The sequence below is a fragment of the Lepisosteus platostomus genome, chromosome 6 (assembly GCF_059453375.1).
Source record: "Lepisosteus platostomus isolate fLepPlt1 chromosome 6, fLepPlt1.hap1, whole genome shotgun sequence".
NCBI lineage: Eukaryota > Metazoa > Chordata > Actinopteri > Semionotiformes > Lepisosteidae > Lepisosteus > Lepisosteus platostomus.
In genome coordinates this window covers 15,634,428-15,652,092 of record NC_142616.1, presented here as the reverse complement: position 1 = coordinate 15,652,092, position 17,665 = coordinate 15,634,428, and the positions used below count along the sequence as shown (strand labels likewise).

The 17,665-nt window shown below is 62.0% G+C and overlaps 1 protein-coding gene across 1 annotated transcript in view; it reads right to left on the bottom strand.

Moving 5' to 3' along the window:
• The window catches only part of setd1a (SET domain containing 1A, histone lysine methyltransferase), a 28,348-nt gene that overhangs the window by 9,607 nt on the left and 1,076 nt on the right, over positions 1-17,665 (bottom strand). Inside the window, exons 2-18 of the mRNA XM_088634372.1 lie at positions 15,769-15,915; positions 14,871-14,969; positions 14,314-14,584; positions 12,788-12,909; positions 12,397-12,626; positions 10,240-12,061; positions 9,155-10,153; positions 8,343-8,513; positions 8,165-8,252; positions 6,206-6,372; positions 6,071-6,113; positions 5,510-5,753; positions 5,304-5,419; positions 2,992-4,493; positions 2,406-2,751; positions 1,213-1,385; positions 25-135 (exon numbers count right to left, since the gene is read on the bottom strand). Coding sequence (XP_088490498.1) covers positions 25-135; positions 1,213-1,385; positions 2,406-2,751; positions 2,992-4,493; positions 5,304-5,419; positions 5,510-5,753; positions 6,071-6,113; positions 6,206-6,372; positions 8,165-8,252; positions 8,343-8,513; positions 9,155-10,153; positions 10,240-12,061; positions 12,397-12,626; positions 12,788-12,909; positions 14,314-14,584; positions 14,871-14,969; positions 15,769-15,906 — 6,642 coding nt within the window. The 5' untranslated portion in view covers positions 15,907-15,915. The remainder of the gene's footprint in view (positions 1-24; positions 136-1,212; positions 1,386-2,405; positions 2,752-2,991; positions 4,494-5,303; positions 5,420-5,509; positions 5,754-6,070; positions 6,114-6,205; positions 6,373-8,164; positions 8,253-8,342; positions 8,514-9,154; positions 10,154-10,239; positions 12,062-12,396; positions 12,627-12,787; positions 12,910-14,313; positions 14,585-14,870; positions 14,970-15,768; positions 15,916-17,665) is intronic.

The window sequence follows — 17,665 nt, the reverse complement described above, 5'->3', positions numbered from 1 at the left end:
CACCGTTCAGCTCTCCGGACTCACCTTGAGCTGGTTCAGCTTGAGCAGGTCGCTGTCCATCACGGCCTGCGTCCCGATGGCGCTCAGCAGCCTCCTCTGCTCCGAGCGGCGCTCCGACAGCACGCGGTTCGTACCCTGGCCACAGCGGGAGAGACACGCCGTGAGGGCCTGCTGGACACTCGACACAGCTCTGAGACCCCCTTACCGACCCTGTCCCCCGGCTCCCGCTGACACAGCCCCGCGCTCCCATCTCCCACTGCTGTCTCCTTGCTCCCACTGACGCACCCCCCACACTCTCGTCTCCCTCTGACACACCCCCCCACACTCCCGTCGACACCCCCCCACACTCCCGTCTCCCGCTGACACCCCCCCGTCTTCTGTCTCCTGCTGACAACCCCCCACACTTCCGTCTCCCACCGACACACACACCCACGCTCCCGTCTCCCACCGACACACCCCCCACACTCCCGTCTCCCACTGACACACCCGACTGCTCACTCCCATCTCCCACTGACACACCTCCCGTCTTCCGTCTCCCACTGACAACCCCCCACACTCCCGTCTCCCACTGACACACCCCCCTGCGCTCCCATCTTCCACTGACATACCTCCCGTCTCCCGTCTCCCACTGACACACATCCCCACGATCCCGTCTCCCACTGACACACATCCCCACGATCCCGTCTCCCACTGACACACATCCACACGATCCCGTCTCCCACTGACACACCCCCCACACTCCCGTCTCCCACTGACACACCCCCCTGCGCTCCCGTCTCCCGCTGACACACACCCCACACTCCCGTCTCCCACTGACACACCCCCCTGCGCTCCCGTCTCCCGCTGACACCCCCCCGTGCTCCAGTCTCCCGCTGACACCCCCCCGCGCTCCAGTCTCCGCCTGACACACCCCCCGTCTTCCACTGACACACACCCCTGCACTCCCGTCTCCGCCTGACACACCCCTCCGCTCGCTCCCGCCATCCACTGGCACACCCCCTGCACTCCCACCTCCCAGTGACACACCCTCACACTCACGTCTCCCACTGACACACCCCCACACTCCCGTCTCCCACTGACACACCCCCACACTCCCGTCTCCCTCTGACACACCCCCACACTCCCGCCTCCCACTGACATACACCCCCCCGCTCGCTCCTATCGCTCCCCTCCTGTCAGCGAGGCGTGCCCGGCGCGGCTCGGCCCGCTCACCTGGCTGTCATACTCCAGCTCGCGGGCCGTGACGGGGTAGATGTTGAGATAGACGTCCTTCTCCTTCTTGCTGATGGAGTAGTAGCCCTCGCTCCGCGCGCAGCCCGTCTTGTGCTCGCGCAGCTGCCCGTCCTGCGACCTCTTCTTCCGCCGCGGGTTCGGGATGTTGGTGAGTGAGGAGGTCGTCAAGGTCAATGCCGACAGGGGCGGCTCAAGGCAGACGGACAGCGGTGGTGACGGGCATGGATGGATTAGGGGGTTTACCGGGCTCTATTTTGACGGATTTTGGTGCTCTGCAAGTCTGGGGCTCAGCGGATCACGGGGCTCTGCGGATCGTGAGGCTTTGCAGATTGCCGGGCTCTGTGCGTCTGTGGATCATTCGGCTCTGCAAATCGTGAGGTTGTATGGATTGTGGGGCTCTGCGAGTCTGGAGCTCTGTGGATCTCAGGGCTCTGCGAGTCTGGGGCTCTGTGGATCGTAGGGGCTCTGCGAGTCTGGGGCTCTGCGGATCGTAGGGGCTCTGCGAGTCTGGGGCTCTGCGGATCGTAGGGGCTCTGCGGATCGTAGGGGCTCTGCGGATCGTAGGGGCTCTGCGGATCGTAGGGGCTCTGCGTGTCTGGGGCTCTGCGTGTCTGGGGCTCTGTGGATCGTAGGGGCTCTGTGGATCGTAGGGGCTCTGTGGATCGTAGGGGCTCTGTGGATCGTAGGGGCTCTGCGTGTCTGGGGCTCTGTGGATCGTAGGGGCTCTGTGGATCGTAGGGGCTCTGTGGATCGTAGGGGCTCCACGAGTCTGGGGCTCTGTGGATCGTGGGGGCTCTGCGTGCCTGGGGCTCTGCGTGTCTGGGGCTCTGTGGATCGTAGGGGCTCTGCGTGTCTGGGACTCTGTGTATCGTAGGGGCTCTGCGTGTCTGGGGCTCTGCGTGTCTGGGGCTCTGCGTGTCTGGGGCTCTGCGTGTCTGGGGCTCCGCGTGTCTGGGGCTCCGCGTGTCTGGGGCTCCGCGTGTCTGGGGCTCTGCGTGTCTGGGGCTCTGCGTGTCTGGGGCTCTGTGGATCGTGGGGGCTCTGCGTGTCTGGGGCTCTGCGTGTCCGGGGCTCTGTGGATCTTGGGGCTCCACGAGTCTGGGGCTCTGCTAATGTGGAGCCCTGCGTGTCTGGGGCTCAGCCGGCCACCGTCCCGCAGCAGTAAAGGATATTGGTGTGGTGGACCCAGTGCGTGTCGTTCAGCCAGTCCGTGCTGTGGTCCTCCTGCAGCAGCCGCTCGTAGGTCATCTTGAGGAAGCGCATGTCCTCCACGTCCAGCCCCGAGTTCCAGATGTCGTACAGGATGGTCATCTGCTCGAACTCGCTGCGCTGCTCGTACTGCAGGGCGGGGGGCGCCAGCGGGCCGCTGGGCGTGACCGTCTGCTGCAGGAAGAGCCGCTCGCTCTTCCTCAGCTCCTCGCCCGCCCGCTCGCGCCGCCGCTCGCCCCCCTCCTCCTCCTCCTCCTCGTCCGAGTTCACCTCTCCCGGCTCCAGGTCCTCCACGTCCACATCCTCCTCCTGCTCCGGGGACACCCGGGGAGGTAGAGGAAGAAGTTGGGAGGAGGAAGAGGAGGAGGAGGAGGAGGAAGAGAGGGGGAAGGAAGAAGAGGTGGAGGGAGGGGGGAAGGAATTAGAGAGTAGAGAAGGGGGAGGAGGAGGGAGGGAGGAAGAGGAGGAGAGAGGTTAGCACAAACAGCACTGAGCCCCCCCACAGCGTCACACACTGACCTGCCCTCCCCCGGGACGGGCCGGACTCACCTCCGCCTGCCTCCTCTTCCTCTGCTTCCGGCTCTGTCGCTCCTTCTGCTTCTGCTGCTGCTCCTGCTTCTCTTTCCTCCGCTTCTTGCGGCCGCGGCTCCTGACCCGCCCCCTCTCCTCTTCCGGGGGCCCGCTGCCCCTGCGCCTGGCCGGGGGGGTCCCGGGGGTGAGGGCCGGGGCCGGGGCCGGGGCGGCGGAGGCCTGGGTGCGATCGCCGCCCTCCGCGTCCTCGAACGCGGCGACGGCGGCCAGCGGGGGCAGCAGGTCCAGCGGGTCGGCCCGGGCCGGGCCCGGCGCGCAGGGGGCCTCCCCGATCACCTCCTCGGGCGCCTCCAGCACCCCGGTGATGGGGTGGTGGTTGATGTCGGCGGGGGGCGGGGCTTCGGCTCTGGGGGCCTTCTTCTGGGCAGCGGCCGCGGCCGCGAGGGGGGGCGGCGGCGGCGGGGCCAGGGGCTTGGAGTAGTTGTGCTCCAGCCACACGGCCAGCCCCTCGGGGTACGGGCTGGGGGGCGGCCCCTGCTCAGGCTGCTGCTGCTGCAGCTGCTGCTCTTCGGCCTCGTCCGACGTCTCCGTCTCCTCCGAGTCGGGGGCCTCCGGCTCCAGCTTGAGCGCCACGTCGGCCAGGACGGACAGGTCGGGGGGCGCGGAGGGCGGGGAGGAGGTGTGGGCCAGCTCCAAGAGACTGGACGCCCCCAGCTGCTCCCTCAGCCTCAGGCCCCGCGCCCCGTCTCCCGCCCCCCGCCCCTGCTCCTCCTCGTCCTCGTCCTCCGCGGCGGCGGGAGGCGGGAGGGGGGGCGCCGACAGGCTGACGCTGCGGGGCCGGCCCCGGGGGCGCCCGCGCAGCGAGGCGGGGGCGGCGGCCGGCTCCTCGGAGGGCGCCTTCACCAGCGACGCGTGGTCCAGCGGGAGGTTGTGCACCGTGCGGCAGACCTGGGGCGCCGGGCCGGCCGCGGGGGGCGATTTGGGGGAGTCCTTGCTGGAGCGGCGCGAGGGGGACTTGCTCTGGGCGGGGGGCGAGGGGGGAGGGGGCGCGGGCCGCTTCTGGTCGTCGGGCCGCAGCGAGCGCACGGGAGGAGGGACGGTGAGGACGGAGGCGTGGGGCGGCGGCTGCGGGCCGGGCAGCGGGGCGCCCCCTTCGCCCGGCTTGGTGGCGAAGGGCAGCAGGACGGGGGACGGCCGGTCCGGTCTGGGGGAGGGCGGCGAGGCCGCGGTGGGCGGCGCGGGGGCCGTGAGGATGGACTCGGGGGGCTGCGGCTTGACGGGGGACAGGAGCAGGGAGGGGGAGGGCGAGGGGGACAGCGGGGGCAGGAGCAGGGGCCCAGGCGAGGGCGCGGGCGCGGGGCCCTCCTCCGCGGAGAAGGACACGGTCTTGCGGCGCTTCTTGAGGGGCGGCAGAAGCAGCACTGGGGAGGGCTCCTCTCGGCGGGACAGTGCGGAGGCGGCAGTGGCCGACTGGCCAGGAGGGGGCACGGCTGCTTCCGACTGCTGCTCCTCGCCTCTCGCTGAAGGACAGAAACATAACCGAGGGGGCGTCAGTGAACCCTGGCCACAGACTGACAGCAAAAGCCTGTCCTCTTTTCCCGCTTTCGTTTGCATTAGCTGTAGCACCATGGGCAAGAGGAGAGCGGAAGCCACGGCGATATTACAGGTTTTAATTTAGGTCTGCTAAACATCATCAAATCGCTTTGTATGCGGATAATATACTGTTGTTTCTATCAAATCCAGAAATGTCCTTTCTCCTAGAAGTTATTCAAGCATTTAGTGAGTTGTCTGGTTACAATGTCACTCACTTGCACGCTCACTCTCTTGGATTTGTGTTCTCACACAATCACTCCTTCGCATGCTCACTCTCTCAGACTTGTGCACTCGCACAATCAATCCCTTGCACGCTCACACTCTAGAGCTTGTGCACTCACACAATCACTCCCTCGCACGCTCACTCTCTAGAGCTTGTGCACTCACACAATCACTCCCTCGCACGCTCACTCTCTAGGGCTTGTGCACTCACACAATCACTCCCTCGCACGCTCACTCTCTAGAGCTTGTGCACTCACACAATCACTCCCTCGCACGCTCACTCTCTAGGGCTTGTGCACTCACACAATCACTCCCTCGCACGCTCACTCTCTAGAGCTTGTGCACTCACACAATCACTCCCTCGCACGCTCACTCTCTAGGGCTTGTGCACTCACACAATCACTCCCTCGCACATTCTCTCTCAGACTTATGTGCTTGCACAATCACTCCTTCACACACACTCTCTCAGACTTATACACATGCAGATGGACTGGGAACTCGGAGAATGGTCTCACCTGTCTTGACCTCTGCCGTCTGGGGCACGTCTGGTGCGGCTGAGGCCCCACTGACTTTTGACCCATCTGGAATGGCGGCAGCAATAGCTGACGATGGAAAGAGACGCTCCTTCTCACTGAAAAAACACAAGGCAGGTGTTTTAGGAATTATCCTAAATTAGAAAAACATTAGAAAAACTGTTTCTCTGTCCAGCTACTTCGTCTACCTGTCCTTCTCTCTCTCCCTGTCCTCGGCGGAGCTGTCCATTGTAGACTCATCCATGGTGTCAACCGAGTCCTCCCCCTCGCTTACTCCCTCCTCCACTCTAGCCCCCTCCTCCTCCTCTTCTTCGTCATCCTCCTCGTCCTCAGAGGAAGAGGACGATGAACCCGAGCTGCTTTCCGAGTCGGAGGAGGAAGCACTCTCATCATCAGAGTCCACCTTCGAGGAGCCCTCACTGACAGCCTCATCTGCAGAGAGAGACGAGTAAACAGACTGACTGGACACTCCAGGACATTAACACTGCACTGAGAGAGAGGGGTTCATACAGACACACTGACTGGACACTCCAGTACATTAACACTGCACCGAGAGAGAGGGCGAGGGGTTAATAGAGATAACCTCCTACAGTGCATGTAATACCGTCATCAATAATATATACGACCAAATCCCCTTTCACCACAGATTAATTTCTTGTTCTTGTCTATGTTATATTGCCCCCTGGGGATTATAAAAACACTCTCAGTCTAAAAAATTAACTTTCAGAAATAAAATAGGCGAAACCTACCTTCCGAGTCCTTGTCACTGTCGTCGTCATCATCGTCATCCTCCTGGTGTGATCAAAGCACAGAAGTGAATATTTCGTGGCCACTTAATTCCGTACAGTGCAACAGGAGCACAGGCTGGGGGAGGGGAGCCGTACCTTGTCTGAAGAGGAGCCCTCCGAAGTCTCCTCTCCTTCGCTGTCCAGGTCGAACGCTTTCCGCCTCTTCAGTCGCCCTTTCCTTCGGGCCCCGTCCCCGTCCCTTCCTGGGCCCGTCCCGGAGTCCGCGTGGCCCAGGAGACCCATCCCCTTGTCCCGGTACGAGTCTGAGGGAGAAGGCCGAGAGGGAGGCATTCACAAGGAGGATCTACAGCATCCACCCCCTGCCAAGCTCGGGCTGCGATCACCCGAAAGTGTGACGCAACCCATCGCCCTCTACGGCAGCGGATGGGACAAACAGCCCTTTCAAGCCCTGCACGCAGAGCTCTGAGAAGACCGCCCTCCGTGTGCAAGGCCAAAACAGGCCAATACTCACTGCTGGTCAAGGTACAGAAGAGCGCAATCAAATATTGGAAATACTGAGAAACAGGGACCAGCATTCCTGCCACCACAAGGCCCTGCCGAGCCCAGAGCTGAGCCCAGAGAAGAGCCCCCTCAGCCAGCTGGTCCTGAAGCTCTCCGACACCAACTCTAATCCCAGAATTCCCACACCTGTCAGAATCAGAACAGCTACTGTTCTGATTCTGAGGAAACTCAAACAGTGCTGCAGCCCAATATATGATCTCCTGACAGCCTGAGGAACAGGCAGTGAGTCTGTCTCTCAATAATAATAATAATAATAATAATAATAATAATACAGTGTGTGATCCTCTGTCACAGCCTGAGGAACAGACAGTGAGACTGTTTCTCAATAATACAGTGTGTGACCTCCTGTCACAGCCTAAGGAACAGACTAAATAAAAAAACTAAAGTTGTATGTGTTTTATGTGTTGTAGCAGGCATGGCTCGCTGGTCTAGGGGTATAATCCCTTGTGTGCTCTTTAGGCAGAGCGGTGGCGCTAAGGATCTGCACCCGTGGCTGGAAGGTTGCTGGTTCAAATCCTGCTGCCGGCAGAGTAATACTATATTCCGTTGGGCCTGAGCAAGGCCCTTAACCCCAACTGCTCCAGGGGTGCCGTATAAATGTCTGACCCTGCGCTCTGACCCCCAGCTTCTCTCCCTGTCTGTGTGTCTCATGGAGAGCAAGCTGGGGTCTGTGAAAAGACAAATTCCTAATGCAAGAAGTTGTATATTTCTTATATGTAGACATTTTATTGGCCAGTTAGATAAGATAAGATCACTTTGATTGTATATGACCAATAAAGTAATCTTATCTTATCTAACTGGCCAATAAAATGTCTACACTGTAAATGTCTGTTGTGGTTGTTGAGGTTACTTTCTATGCTTTAGCAAGACTGTAATTACACGTTGCACCAATGAAGCTTGTTTAATTTGAATTGGAGAGATGGGTTAATTACAGACACAACGACTTGACACTGAGAAGCTTTTCTCAGTTTATCTGGTGAAAAATTAAAACGACCCGTGACCCCTGCTACTTTTCCCTTCATGAGTGCATCCCTGATTTCATTACACAGAATTATAATTATAATAAACACTTCTCTTCAAAAGGCACCTCAACTTCCACTTCATCTCCAGCACTGACACTGGAACAACCTGACACCTGACACCTCCAGCCTCGCCGTTGTGATTCAGCGCGCCCGGGCTGCCGAGACAGACCTCGACTGTTCTCGTTCCCGTGCCAATGACAGGCGGAGCGCTCGTGCGAGGACAGACCGAGACCGTGGGCTCTGGTCCGAGACCACCGGGGATACGGAACTCAAGACGGGGAACCGTGCGCAACCCCGAGTTTGTCAGGGACCTGGGTGGGGGGGAACAGTGGTCAGGGCAGTAGCGTGTGTCACCCGACCCCACGGTTTTGGACTCCCTTTTGGCTCTGCTCCCTGTGTATCCCTCGGGGTTCCCCCCCTCCTGCTTGCGCCCCGGCTGCCGTCGACCCTGGCCCCCAGCCCGCGTCGTCCCAGGGGGACAGGAGTGCGAGAAAGGGCCGGCCTGACTCACCGTCGTCATCCTCGTCGGCCGGGGTCGAAGGCCGCGGCCTCTTCAGGTCTCCGGCCTCGGAGAGCTCCAGCGGTTCCTTCCTCTTCACCTGAGGACGGCACGGGGAGCGTTAGGCGCGGAGGCGCGGGGCGGACGTGGCGCTCGGGCCCGCGGGCCAGGCGCGGCTCGCACGCGGTACCTTGAAGGACGGCAGCCTCAGCGCTCCCCTCAGAGAGAAGCCCTCCAGCCCGCCGCTCTTGGCCCAGTCGACCAGCGACAGCAGCGCCGCCTCGCGCGGCCGGCTCGCCTTCTCCTCCTTCTCCTTCTTCTCCTCCTCGCGCACCGGCGCCTTCACCACCGTCTGGAACGGCTGGGTGACAGACAGACAGACATGCCAGCGTGTTAGCCAGCTGCGCCCTGTGGCTCACTGCCCTGTCCACCGTCCCCGCACCCCGTCTCTCAACCCCCCATATCTCTGTCCCTGCAATGTGTCTCCGTTCCCTGTCTCTCAACCCCCCATATCTCTGTCCCTGCGCCCCGTGTCTCCGTTCCCTGTCTCTCAGCCCCCCATATCTCTGTCCCTGCGCCCCATGTCTCCGTGCCCTGTCTCTCAGCCCCCCACATCTCTGTCCCTGCTCTCCGTGCCCTGTCTCTCAGCCACCCATATCTCTGTCCCTGCGCCCCGTGTCTCCCCGCCCCGTGTCTCCGTGCCTGCGCCCCATGTTTCTCAGTCTCCCACATCTCCGTTCTGTCCCTGCGCCCCGGTGTCTCCGTGCCCTGTCTCTCAGCCCCCCACATCTCTGTCCCTGCTCTCCGTGCCCTGTCTCTCAGCCCCCCATATCTCTGTCCCTGCGCCCCATGTTTCTCAGTCTCCCACATCTCCGTTCTGTCCCTGCACCCCGGTGTCTCCGTCCCTGCGCCCCATCTCTCAGCTCCCCATGTCTCCATGCCTGCGCCCCGTCTCTCAGCCCCCCAGGTCCCCATGCCTGCGCCCCGCTGCCAGGGCCGTACCTTGGCCTTGCGCTCCTTCCTCTCCCACCACTCGTCGAAGGTGCCGAAGGCGATGTTCTCGATCATCTTGCGGTTCAGGTCCCTCTGCATGATGTTCTTCATCTCCTGGATGAGGGCGGCCAGCACCAGGTCCACCGTGGCCTCGTGGGGGTGCCGCTGGGCCGGGGGGGGCGGCAGCGCGCTGAACCCGGGGTACGAGGACGTCGCCGAGGGCGACAGGGGGCCGTAGAGGTTCTGAGAGGGGTGGTAAGGGGGGAACTGTGGTGGCAGGCAGTGGGGCCACGAGTGCGGGTGGGGAGGGGGCAGGGAGTGTGGGTGGGGGGGCTCAGGGTATCCGTAAGGGAGCGGCGCGATGGGCGGGGGGCCGTAGCGGTGGTCCTGGTCGAAACGCGCCCCATCTTGGTCCATGTAGGCGTGGGGCGGGGGAGGGGGGAGGCTGTGGAGGTGGGGCGGCCCGTGAGAGGGGGGGTAGGCGCTGAAGTCGGGGTCTCGGATCTCAGTGGCCCCGCCCACCCTGCTGCCGGCCGCCCCGTTGCTGGTGCCTGCGTTGCCCTGGCAACCCCCCAGGCGCATCTGGTGCAGCCGGCTGAGCATCTGCGTCTGCATCTGGAAGGACATGGGGGCGCCGCCCGTGTACTGGCTCACCAGCTCCATGGAGCTGGCGTAGTCGTAGACGGAGTGGTGGGGGGGCGGCAGCGGAGGGTACTCGAGGTGGGACAGGGGTGGGGGCAGCCCGGGCGGGGGCTGCAGGCCGAACCCGGGGGGAGGTGGGGGCATGTGAGGGGGGAAGGAAGGCAGGGGAGGGGGCAGGACGGTGCTGAAGTGCTGCTGCTGCTGCTGCTGCTGCTGCGCGGCGTCTGAGCCAGCGGAGTCCGAGGGGTCGGAGGTCGGGGCCCCGCCGGGGACGGCCTGGGGAGCCTGGTCAGGGGCGGACGGCGGCCCCAGCTCCTCCTCTTCCTCGGAAATCTCCATGTCCTCGCCGGAGGAGTGGGGAGAGGACTGTGGGACGGACAGAGAGGTTAGGCAGGCCTGGAGAGATGCGCTGTAAAACGACACACACACATACCGCGGCGCGCCAGACTCACCTGCCCCTGGCCATTGTGCGCGGGGGGGCTGTCGCCGCTCTCGGTCTGGGGGCAGGGGATGGTCAACGTGGAGTGGGGGGTCTCGTCGAGCTCCTGCCCCCCACACAGAGGCTCGGGGAGCGCGGTGGTGGGGTCCGACGGAGGGGGCGGCAGGGCGGAAGAGCAGGAGGAGGAAGAGGAGGAGGAGGAGGGGGCAGCGGGGCTCCTCCGCGCCCCCTCCTTCCTGCCCGAGGTCCTCCGCCGCCGGCTCTCCTTCTCCCCCCGGCGGCCGCGCGCCCCCTCCGCGTCCCGGTCCCCTCCGCGGCGCCGCTCCCTGCGCCGCCTCTCGCGCTCCCTCTCCTGCGCCTCCTGCCCCTCCGCGCTCCCCTTCTCCCCCTCCTCCTCTTCCTCCCCCTCTCCCTGCGGCCGCGACCCCTCCTCTCCCTCCTCCTGCCCCTCCCCCTCCTCCTCCTCCTCCTCGTCGGAGGCCAGGAAGGAGAACTTGGTCTTCTGCTCCTTCAGGAGCATCTCGATGCGCGAGTCCAGGCTGCTGCTGTGGTAGACGAAGGGCAGGCTCTCGTTGGTGGAGTCGGGCTCGGGCGAGGCGGCGCGCCGCCGCGGGGGCGAGGAGGAGGAGGAGGGTGAGGCCAGCGGGGGCGGCAGGGGGGGCGCGGGCGGGGAGGAGGAGGAGGAGATCAGCGCGGGGTGGTGGGCCGGCGCGGGGGACTCCGAGGGGCAGTGCTCGGCCGGTGGAGGGGAGCGGGGGGGCGCCGGGGCCCAGTCCGTGGGGGGCTCGGCAGAGGCGGGGGGCGGGCTCCTCTCCGTGGGGAAGTAGCCGTCCAGGTGGGGCGGGCCTCCGGGGGGGCCGTAGCTCTCGGCGACGGCGGCGGTGATGACGGAGGCGGGGGGCAGGGGCGGAGGGGGAGGGGGTGGCGCCAGCACGCGGTAGTCCCTGTCGCCGCCGGCGCCGCCGCCGCCGCCCCCCCTGCCCGGGGCCTGGGGCCGGAAGACCTGCTCCAGCCGGGAGGACAGCGGGAGCGAGGGGTCGGAGGAGGACGAGGAGGAGGAGGAGGAGGAGGAGAGCGGAGCGGGGGGCGGGAGGGGGTGGTCCTTGCCGGGGCCCGAGGAAGAGGAGGCCGCGGCCGGGGGGGTCAGGGAAACGGAGCCGGCGGTGCCGGCGCCCCGGCCCTGGGAGTAGCGCAGGTCCGAGCTGTTGGCGTACTCGCCGTCGCGGTCCCGGCTGCTCCGGCGCCGCCCGCCGCCGTGGTGGTTGTGCGAGTGGTGGTGGTTGCGGTGGCGCTGGTGGTGGTGGTAGCCCCCCTCCCCGGAGCGGTGCCCCGAGCTGGAACCCGAGCCCCCGCCCCCGCCGCTGCGGTAGCCCCGGTCCTCCCGGCGCTCCGAGTGGTGGTGGGAGTGGTAGGAGGACGAGGACTTGGAGGCGCCGCCGCCGTCCAGGTGGTGGTGGTGGTAGGAGCGGCTGTCGGAGGCCCGCCGCGAGCCCGCCGAGGGGCCGTAGCGCCCCGACTCCCTGCCCGGGTCCGGGAGGGCGGGCGCGTCGTACTGGGCCGGGTGGAGCGGGGGGCCGCCCGCGTTGCCGTACGGTGGGGGGTAGGGGGCGTCGCTGGGGAGGAAGGAGCCCAGGGGCGGGGGGTACGGCTGGCTGGGCCGGCGGGAGTAGGCCGAGTCCTGGGGCAGCAGCGGCGGCGGGTGTGCGGGGTACGGGTCGTCGTGGTAGCGGGGGGGCTTGAACCCCGAGGAAGAGGAGGAGATGGAGGAAGACAGCAGGTGGTCTTGAGGGTAGGAGCCGCTCATGCTGGTCCCGCTGAAGCCAGCGCCACCGTGCCTGGACAGAGGGAGAGGAAGAGTCAAGACACGTCACCGGACTGGGGCTGGAGCCCCTCTGATTGAGGGGGACCTATAAGACTCACCGGACTGGGGCTGGAGCCCCTCTGACTGAGGGGGACCTATAAGACTCACTGGAATGGGGATCTCCAGGACTCCTGGGGTCTCGAACCCTGGGCTAAACCACTGAAAACTCCACCCTTAATTACAAGCTTTAAAAAGCACGTGAGAAAACACAGTGTCGTTCTACACAGCTGGGCTGGCCACTCTGCCGCTAAGCCAATGTCTGTCAGCGAAGTGACCAGTTAACAAGAGCTGCTGGGCGCCGGAGCTGACCTGTTGGAGTAGGCCGAGTCCTGGGAGTAGGGCGTGCCGGAGCGGGGCGTGTAGGGGGTGCCCCCGCCCTGCGAGGAGGCGGAGGAGCCCGGGGTATAGGGCCCCCCCAGCGAGGAGGAGGGCGTGTCCATCCTCTGGTCGCTGGAGAAGCCGGTGTCCACAGAGCAGGGCGTGTTGCTGCCCCCAGGAGTGAGGGCGTCCGTGGACACCCGTCTCCGCAGCTCCGTCAGCTGGGACGCAGAGGGAGAGACGGACAAGGAGTCAGTCCGGGGCAGGAGAGACCGCGAGGCGAGGGGAGAGGACAACGGGGAGGTCAGAGGTCAGACGGCTAACACACCGCCGGGGTTCATCGGGCTGGGAATTACACCCCCCTCCCCTGCCCCACGCTCACCGTGTCGGGGTGCGCCAGAGGGGGCAGGAACCTCTCGGACAGGGCCTTGCCCCCAGTGGGGACGGTCTGGGGCGTGTAGGAGCCGCTGACAATCAGGTCGTAGTACTTCATTCTCTGCTGTCCTGCACAGAGAGACACGGAGAGAGACACAGAGGGTCACTGCTGCTGCCTCACATATGCTGTCTAACCATATCCCCACAGCCAGCCTTCTACACTGAACTGGATACAGTGAACACAGGACCGGTCTCTGCTGTGAGTCAGGGTGAGTCCAGTGTGCAGAGAGGATACAGTGAACACAGGACCGGTCTCTGCAGTGAGTCAGGGTGAGTCCAGTGTGCAGAGAGGATACAGTGAACACAGGACCGGTCTCTGCTGTGAGTCAGGGTGAGTCCAGTGTACAGAGAGGATACAGTGAACACAGGACCGGTCTCTGCAGTGAGTCAGGGTGAGTCCAGCGTGCAGAGAGGATACAGTGAACACAGGACCGGTCTCTGCAGTGAGTCAGGGTGAGTCCAGCGTGCAGAGAGGATACAGTGAACACAGGACCGGTCTCTGCAGTGAGTCAGGGTGAGTCCAGCGTGCAGAGAGGATACAGTGAACACAGGACCGGTCTCTGCAGTGAGTCAGGGTGAGTCCAGCGTGCAGAGAGGATACAGTGAACACAGGACCGGTCTCTGCAGTGAGTCAGGGTGAGTCCGGTGTACAGAGAGGATACAGTGAACACAGGACCGGTCTCTGCAGTGAGTCAGGGTGAGTCCAGTGTGCAGAGAGGATACAGTGAACACAGGACCGGTCTCTGCAGTGAGTCAGGGTGAGTCCGGTGTACAGAGAGGATACAGTGAACACAGGACCGGTCTCTGCAGTGAGTCAGGGTGAGTCCAGTGTGCAGAGAGGATACAGTGAACACAGGACCGGTCTCTGCAGTGAGTCAGGGTGAGTCCAGTGTACAGAGAGGATACATTGAACACAGGACCGGTCTCTGCAGTGAGTCAGGGTGAGTCCAGTGTGCAGAGAGGATACAGTGAACACAGGACCGGTCTCTGCAGTGAGTCAGGGTGAGTCCAGTGTACAGAGAGGATACATTGAACACAGGACCGGTCTTTGCAGTGAGTCAGGGTGAGTCCGGTGTACAGAGAGGATACAGTGAACACAGGACCGGTCTCTGCAGTGAGTCAGGGTGAGTCCGGTGTACAGAGAGGATACAGTGAACACAGGACCGGTCTCTGCAGTGAGTCAGGGTGAGTCCAGCGTGCAGAGAGGATACAGTGAACACAGGACCGGTCTCTGCAGTGAGTCAGGGTGAGTCCAGTGTGCAGAGAGGATACAGTGAACACAGGACCGGTCTCTGCAGTGAGTCAGGGTGAGTCCAGTGTACAGAGAGGATACAGTGAACACAGGACCGGTCTCTGCAGTGAGTCAGGGTGAGTCCAGTGTGCAGAGAGGATACAGTGAACACAGGACCGGTCTCTGCAGTGAGTCAGGGTGAGTCCAGTGTGCAGAGAGGATACAGTGAACACAGGACCCACCTCTGATGTCAAGCTGCACGTGGACAATGTTGCCCATGACTGAGGTGTTGTGAAGGTGTTTGACCGTCTCCTTGGCACCCCGAGTGCTACTGAACAGGACCTTGGCCAGCCCCAGGTGTTTGCGGGTTTTGGGGTGAAACAGGATCTCCATTTCTTCCACTTCCCCAAATTTGGCGCACATCTCGGCAAGAAAGGGCTCGCGGATGTTGTCGTTGAGGTGAGCGAATGTCACTTCCTTCAGGGGGACGGGACCCACATAGTACTCATCCAGCTAAGAAAGAGGAGGAGACAGTGAGTACCCTTACCCTTACTGAGAGAGAGGGGTTAATACAGACACACTGACTGGACACTCCAGTACATTAACACTGCACTGAGAGGGAGGGGTTAATACAGACACACTGACTGACTGGACACTCCAGTACATTAACACTGCACTGAGAGAGAGGGGTTCATACAGACACACTGACTGACTGGACACTCCAGTACATTAACACTGCACTGAGAGAGAGGGGTTCATACAGACACACTCAGGGATGAGAAGGGTGTGAATATCTGACCTTGAATTTTGGCACTGGCAGGGACAGCTCTCTGTGTTTGGACCAGATCCTTCGGGGGCGAGGGTCCCGCACTTCTCCCACAGGGGCGAACCCCGAGTCCTGGGACATTAACACACACTTAAACCTTAAACACGCTTAATTAATTAATTATAATAATTGCTTACACTTATATAGCGCTTTTCTGGACACTCCACTCAAAGCGCTTTACAGGTAATGGGGACTCCCCTCCACCACCAGCAATGTGCAGCCCCACCTGATGCGACGGCAGCCATAGTGCGCCAGAACGCTCACCACACATCAGCTATCAGTGGGGAGGAGAGCAGAGTGATGAAGCCAATTCATAGAGGGGGATTATTATAATAATGATTAGTAAGGGCCAATTGGAAATTTGGCCAGGACACCGGGGTTACACCCCTACTCTTTTCGAGAAGCGCCCTGGGATTTTTAATGACCACAGAGAGTCAGGACCTCGGTTTTACGTCTCATCCGAAGGACGGCGCCTGTTTACAGTATAGTGTCCCCGTCACTATACTGGGGCATTAGGACCCACATGGACCGCAGGGTGAGCGCCCCCTGCTGGCCCCACTAACACCTCTTCCAGCAGCAACCTTAGTTTTTCCCAGGAGGTCTCCCATCCAGGTACTGACCAGGCTCACACCTGCTTAGCTTCAGTGGGTTGCCAGTTGTGAGTTGCAGGGTGATATGGCTGCTGGTAAATTAGCACTCACCTGAACCCCGAGTTGTAGGAACGTAACGGTCACTTTAACACACTCAACTCCTGTTGTCATCAGGTTTCCACCCACATGGTCACTGACACACACAGAAACTGACGCCACCAGCAGGTCGTCACTGACACCTCTCACACACCATCAGTAAACGCCGGAAGGGCGACACTAACCGGCACGCTGAAGTGGACTCCATCGTATCTGTAGATCTTCTGTGAAACCTTTTTCAAGGCTGGATCCACAATCAGCTTGTAGCTCCTCCACTGGACATTGAGGGCTCTCTGTGTGTCTGCCCCGCTGTCTGGATCCATACTCACTCACTGTTGAGCACAGGGAGGGAGGAACAATGCTTCAGTGAGGAATCCCTGACCCTGGTTAGTAACACATTAGCACAACTCATTGGTCCCCCCAAGGCTCACTGTGAGCAGCACTGAAGCGATTATCAACAACAAGCTCAACACATGCAACCGTCTTACCCAATAACATTCCAGTTCTCCCTGCCCTGCCTACGCCAACTGGCTCAACAGAACTCACATTCTTATATCTCAGAAGAAGTGACAGAAAATTCCCCAAACAGAAAGGCGTCTGATATCACCACCATTCAGGATAACACTGATGCTGTCACCACCACCACCACCGTCGCCCGCGGCTTCACATCCACACCAGCGCTCCCCGCGGCATCACCCCCACACCCATGCTCCCCGCGGCATCACCCCCGGCATCACATCCACACCAGCGCTCCTCGCGGCATCACACCAGCGCTCCCCACGGCATCACTACCACACCAGCGCTCCCCGGTATCACACCCACACCCCTGGCATCAAACCCACACCAGCGCTCCCCGCGCCATCACACCCAAACCCACGGCATCACAACCACACTCACACCACCAACACTGCCCCCAGTATCGCATCCACCCCACCACTCCCTGTGGAATCACAACCACACCCACACCACCGCCGCCAACCAAATAGCACAATAACAACAGAACTACCCGTCCGGCACCACCAATCCAAAAAGCACAGTAAGAACAGAACCACAGGTCCAGCACCACGACCCAAACAGCACAATAACAAAAACCTTACAGTCCGACACCACGACCCAAACAGCTAAGTAACAGGACCAGTAGTCAGGCACCATTGACCCAACAAGTAGATTAACAACAGAACTACCCGACCGGCACCAACGACCCTAACAGCACAGTAACAATAGGACCACCCGCCCAGCACCACTGACCAAATAGCACAATAACAACAGAACTACCGGTCCAGCAGCACCGACCCAAACAGCACAGTAACAACAGAAATTACAGTTCGACACCACGACCCAAAACGGCACAGTAACAACAGAACTTACAGTCTGACACCACGACCCAAACAGCTAAGTAACAACAGGACCAGCAGTCAGGCACCATTGACCCAAACTGAACAATAACAATAGAACCACCGGTCCAGCACCACTGACCCAAACTGCACAATAACAACAGAACCTAACAGGGCGACACTGACCCAAACCGCACAATAACAACAGAACTTAACAGTCTGACACTGACCCAAACTGCACAATAACAACAGAACTTACAGTCTGACACTGACCCAAACTGCACAATAACAACAGAACCACCCGTCCGGCACCACTAACCCAAACAGCATAATAAAAAAGAACCGCCCTTTCGTGCGCCGCACTCTGGGCTCGGCCTGTAGTTTCAAGTTGAAGCCCTGCAGCCCGACGCTTTCTTCCACCGGGGGATCCTAATATTTTGGCCAGTCAAGCACACACCTGGACGCACACGCGTCCTCACTGGTTACGTACCGGGGTAAGAGCACATAAAGCCCGTGCGCTCCTGTCCGGAAGTCCGCCCAGCGGGACCGGGGATCGCCTGGCGCGCCGCCCCCTGCGAGCGTGTTGTTGTGTCCCGCGGAGGAGCGCACCGTCTCCCGCTTCCGGACACCAGGGACGGCAACACGCTGGTCCTCGCCTGCGGGCCACCCGGGCCCTGGACTGACTAACGCGCTCCTCGGGGAGCCTTCGCTGCGCTAACCGGGCTGGAGCGGAGTCTCCGGCAGCGGG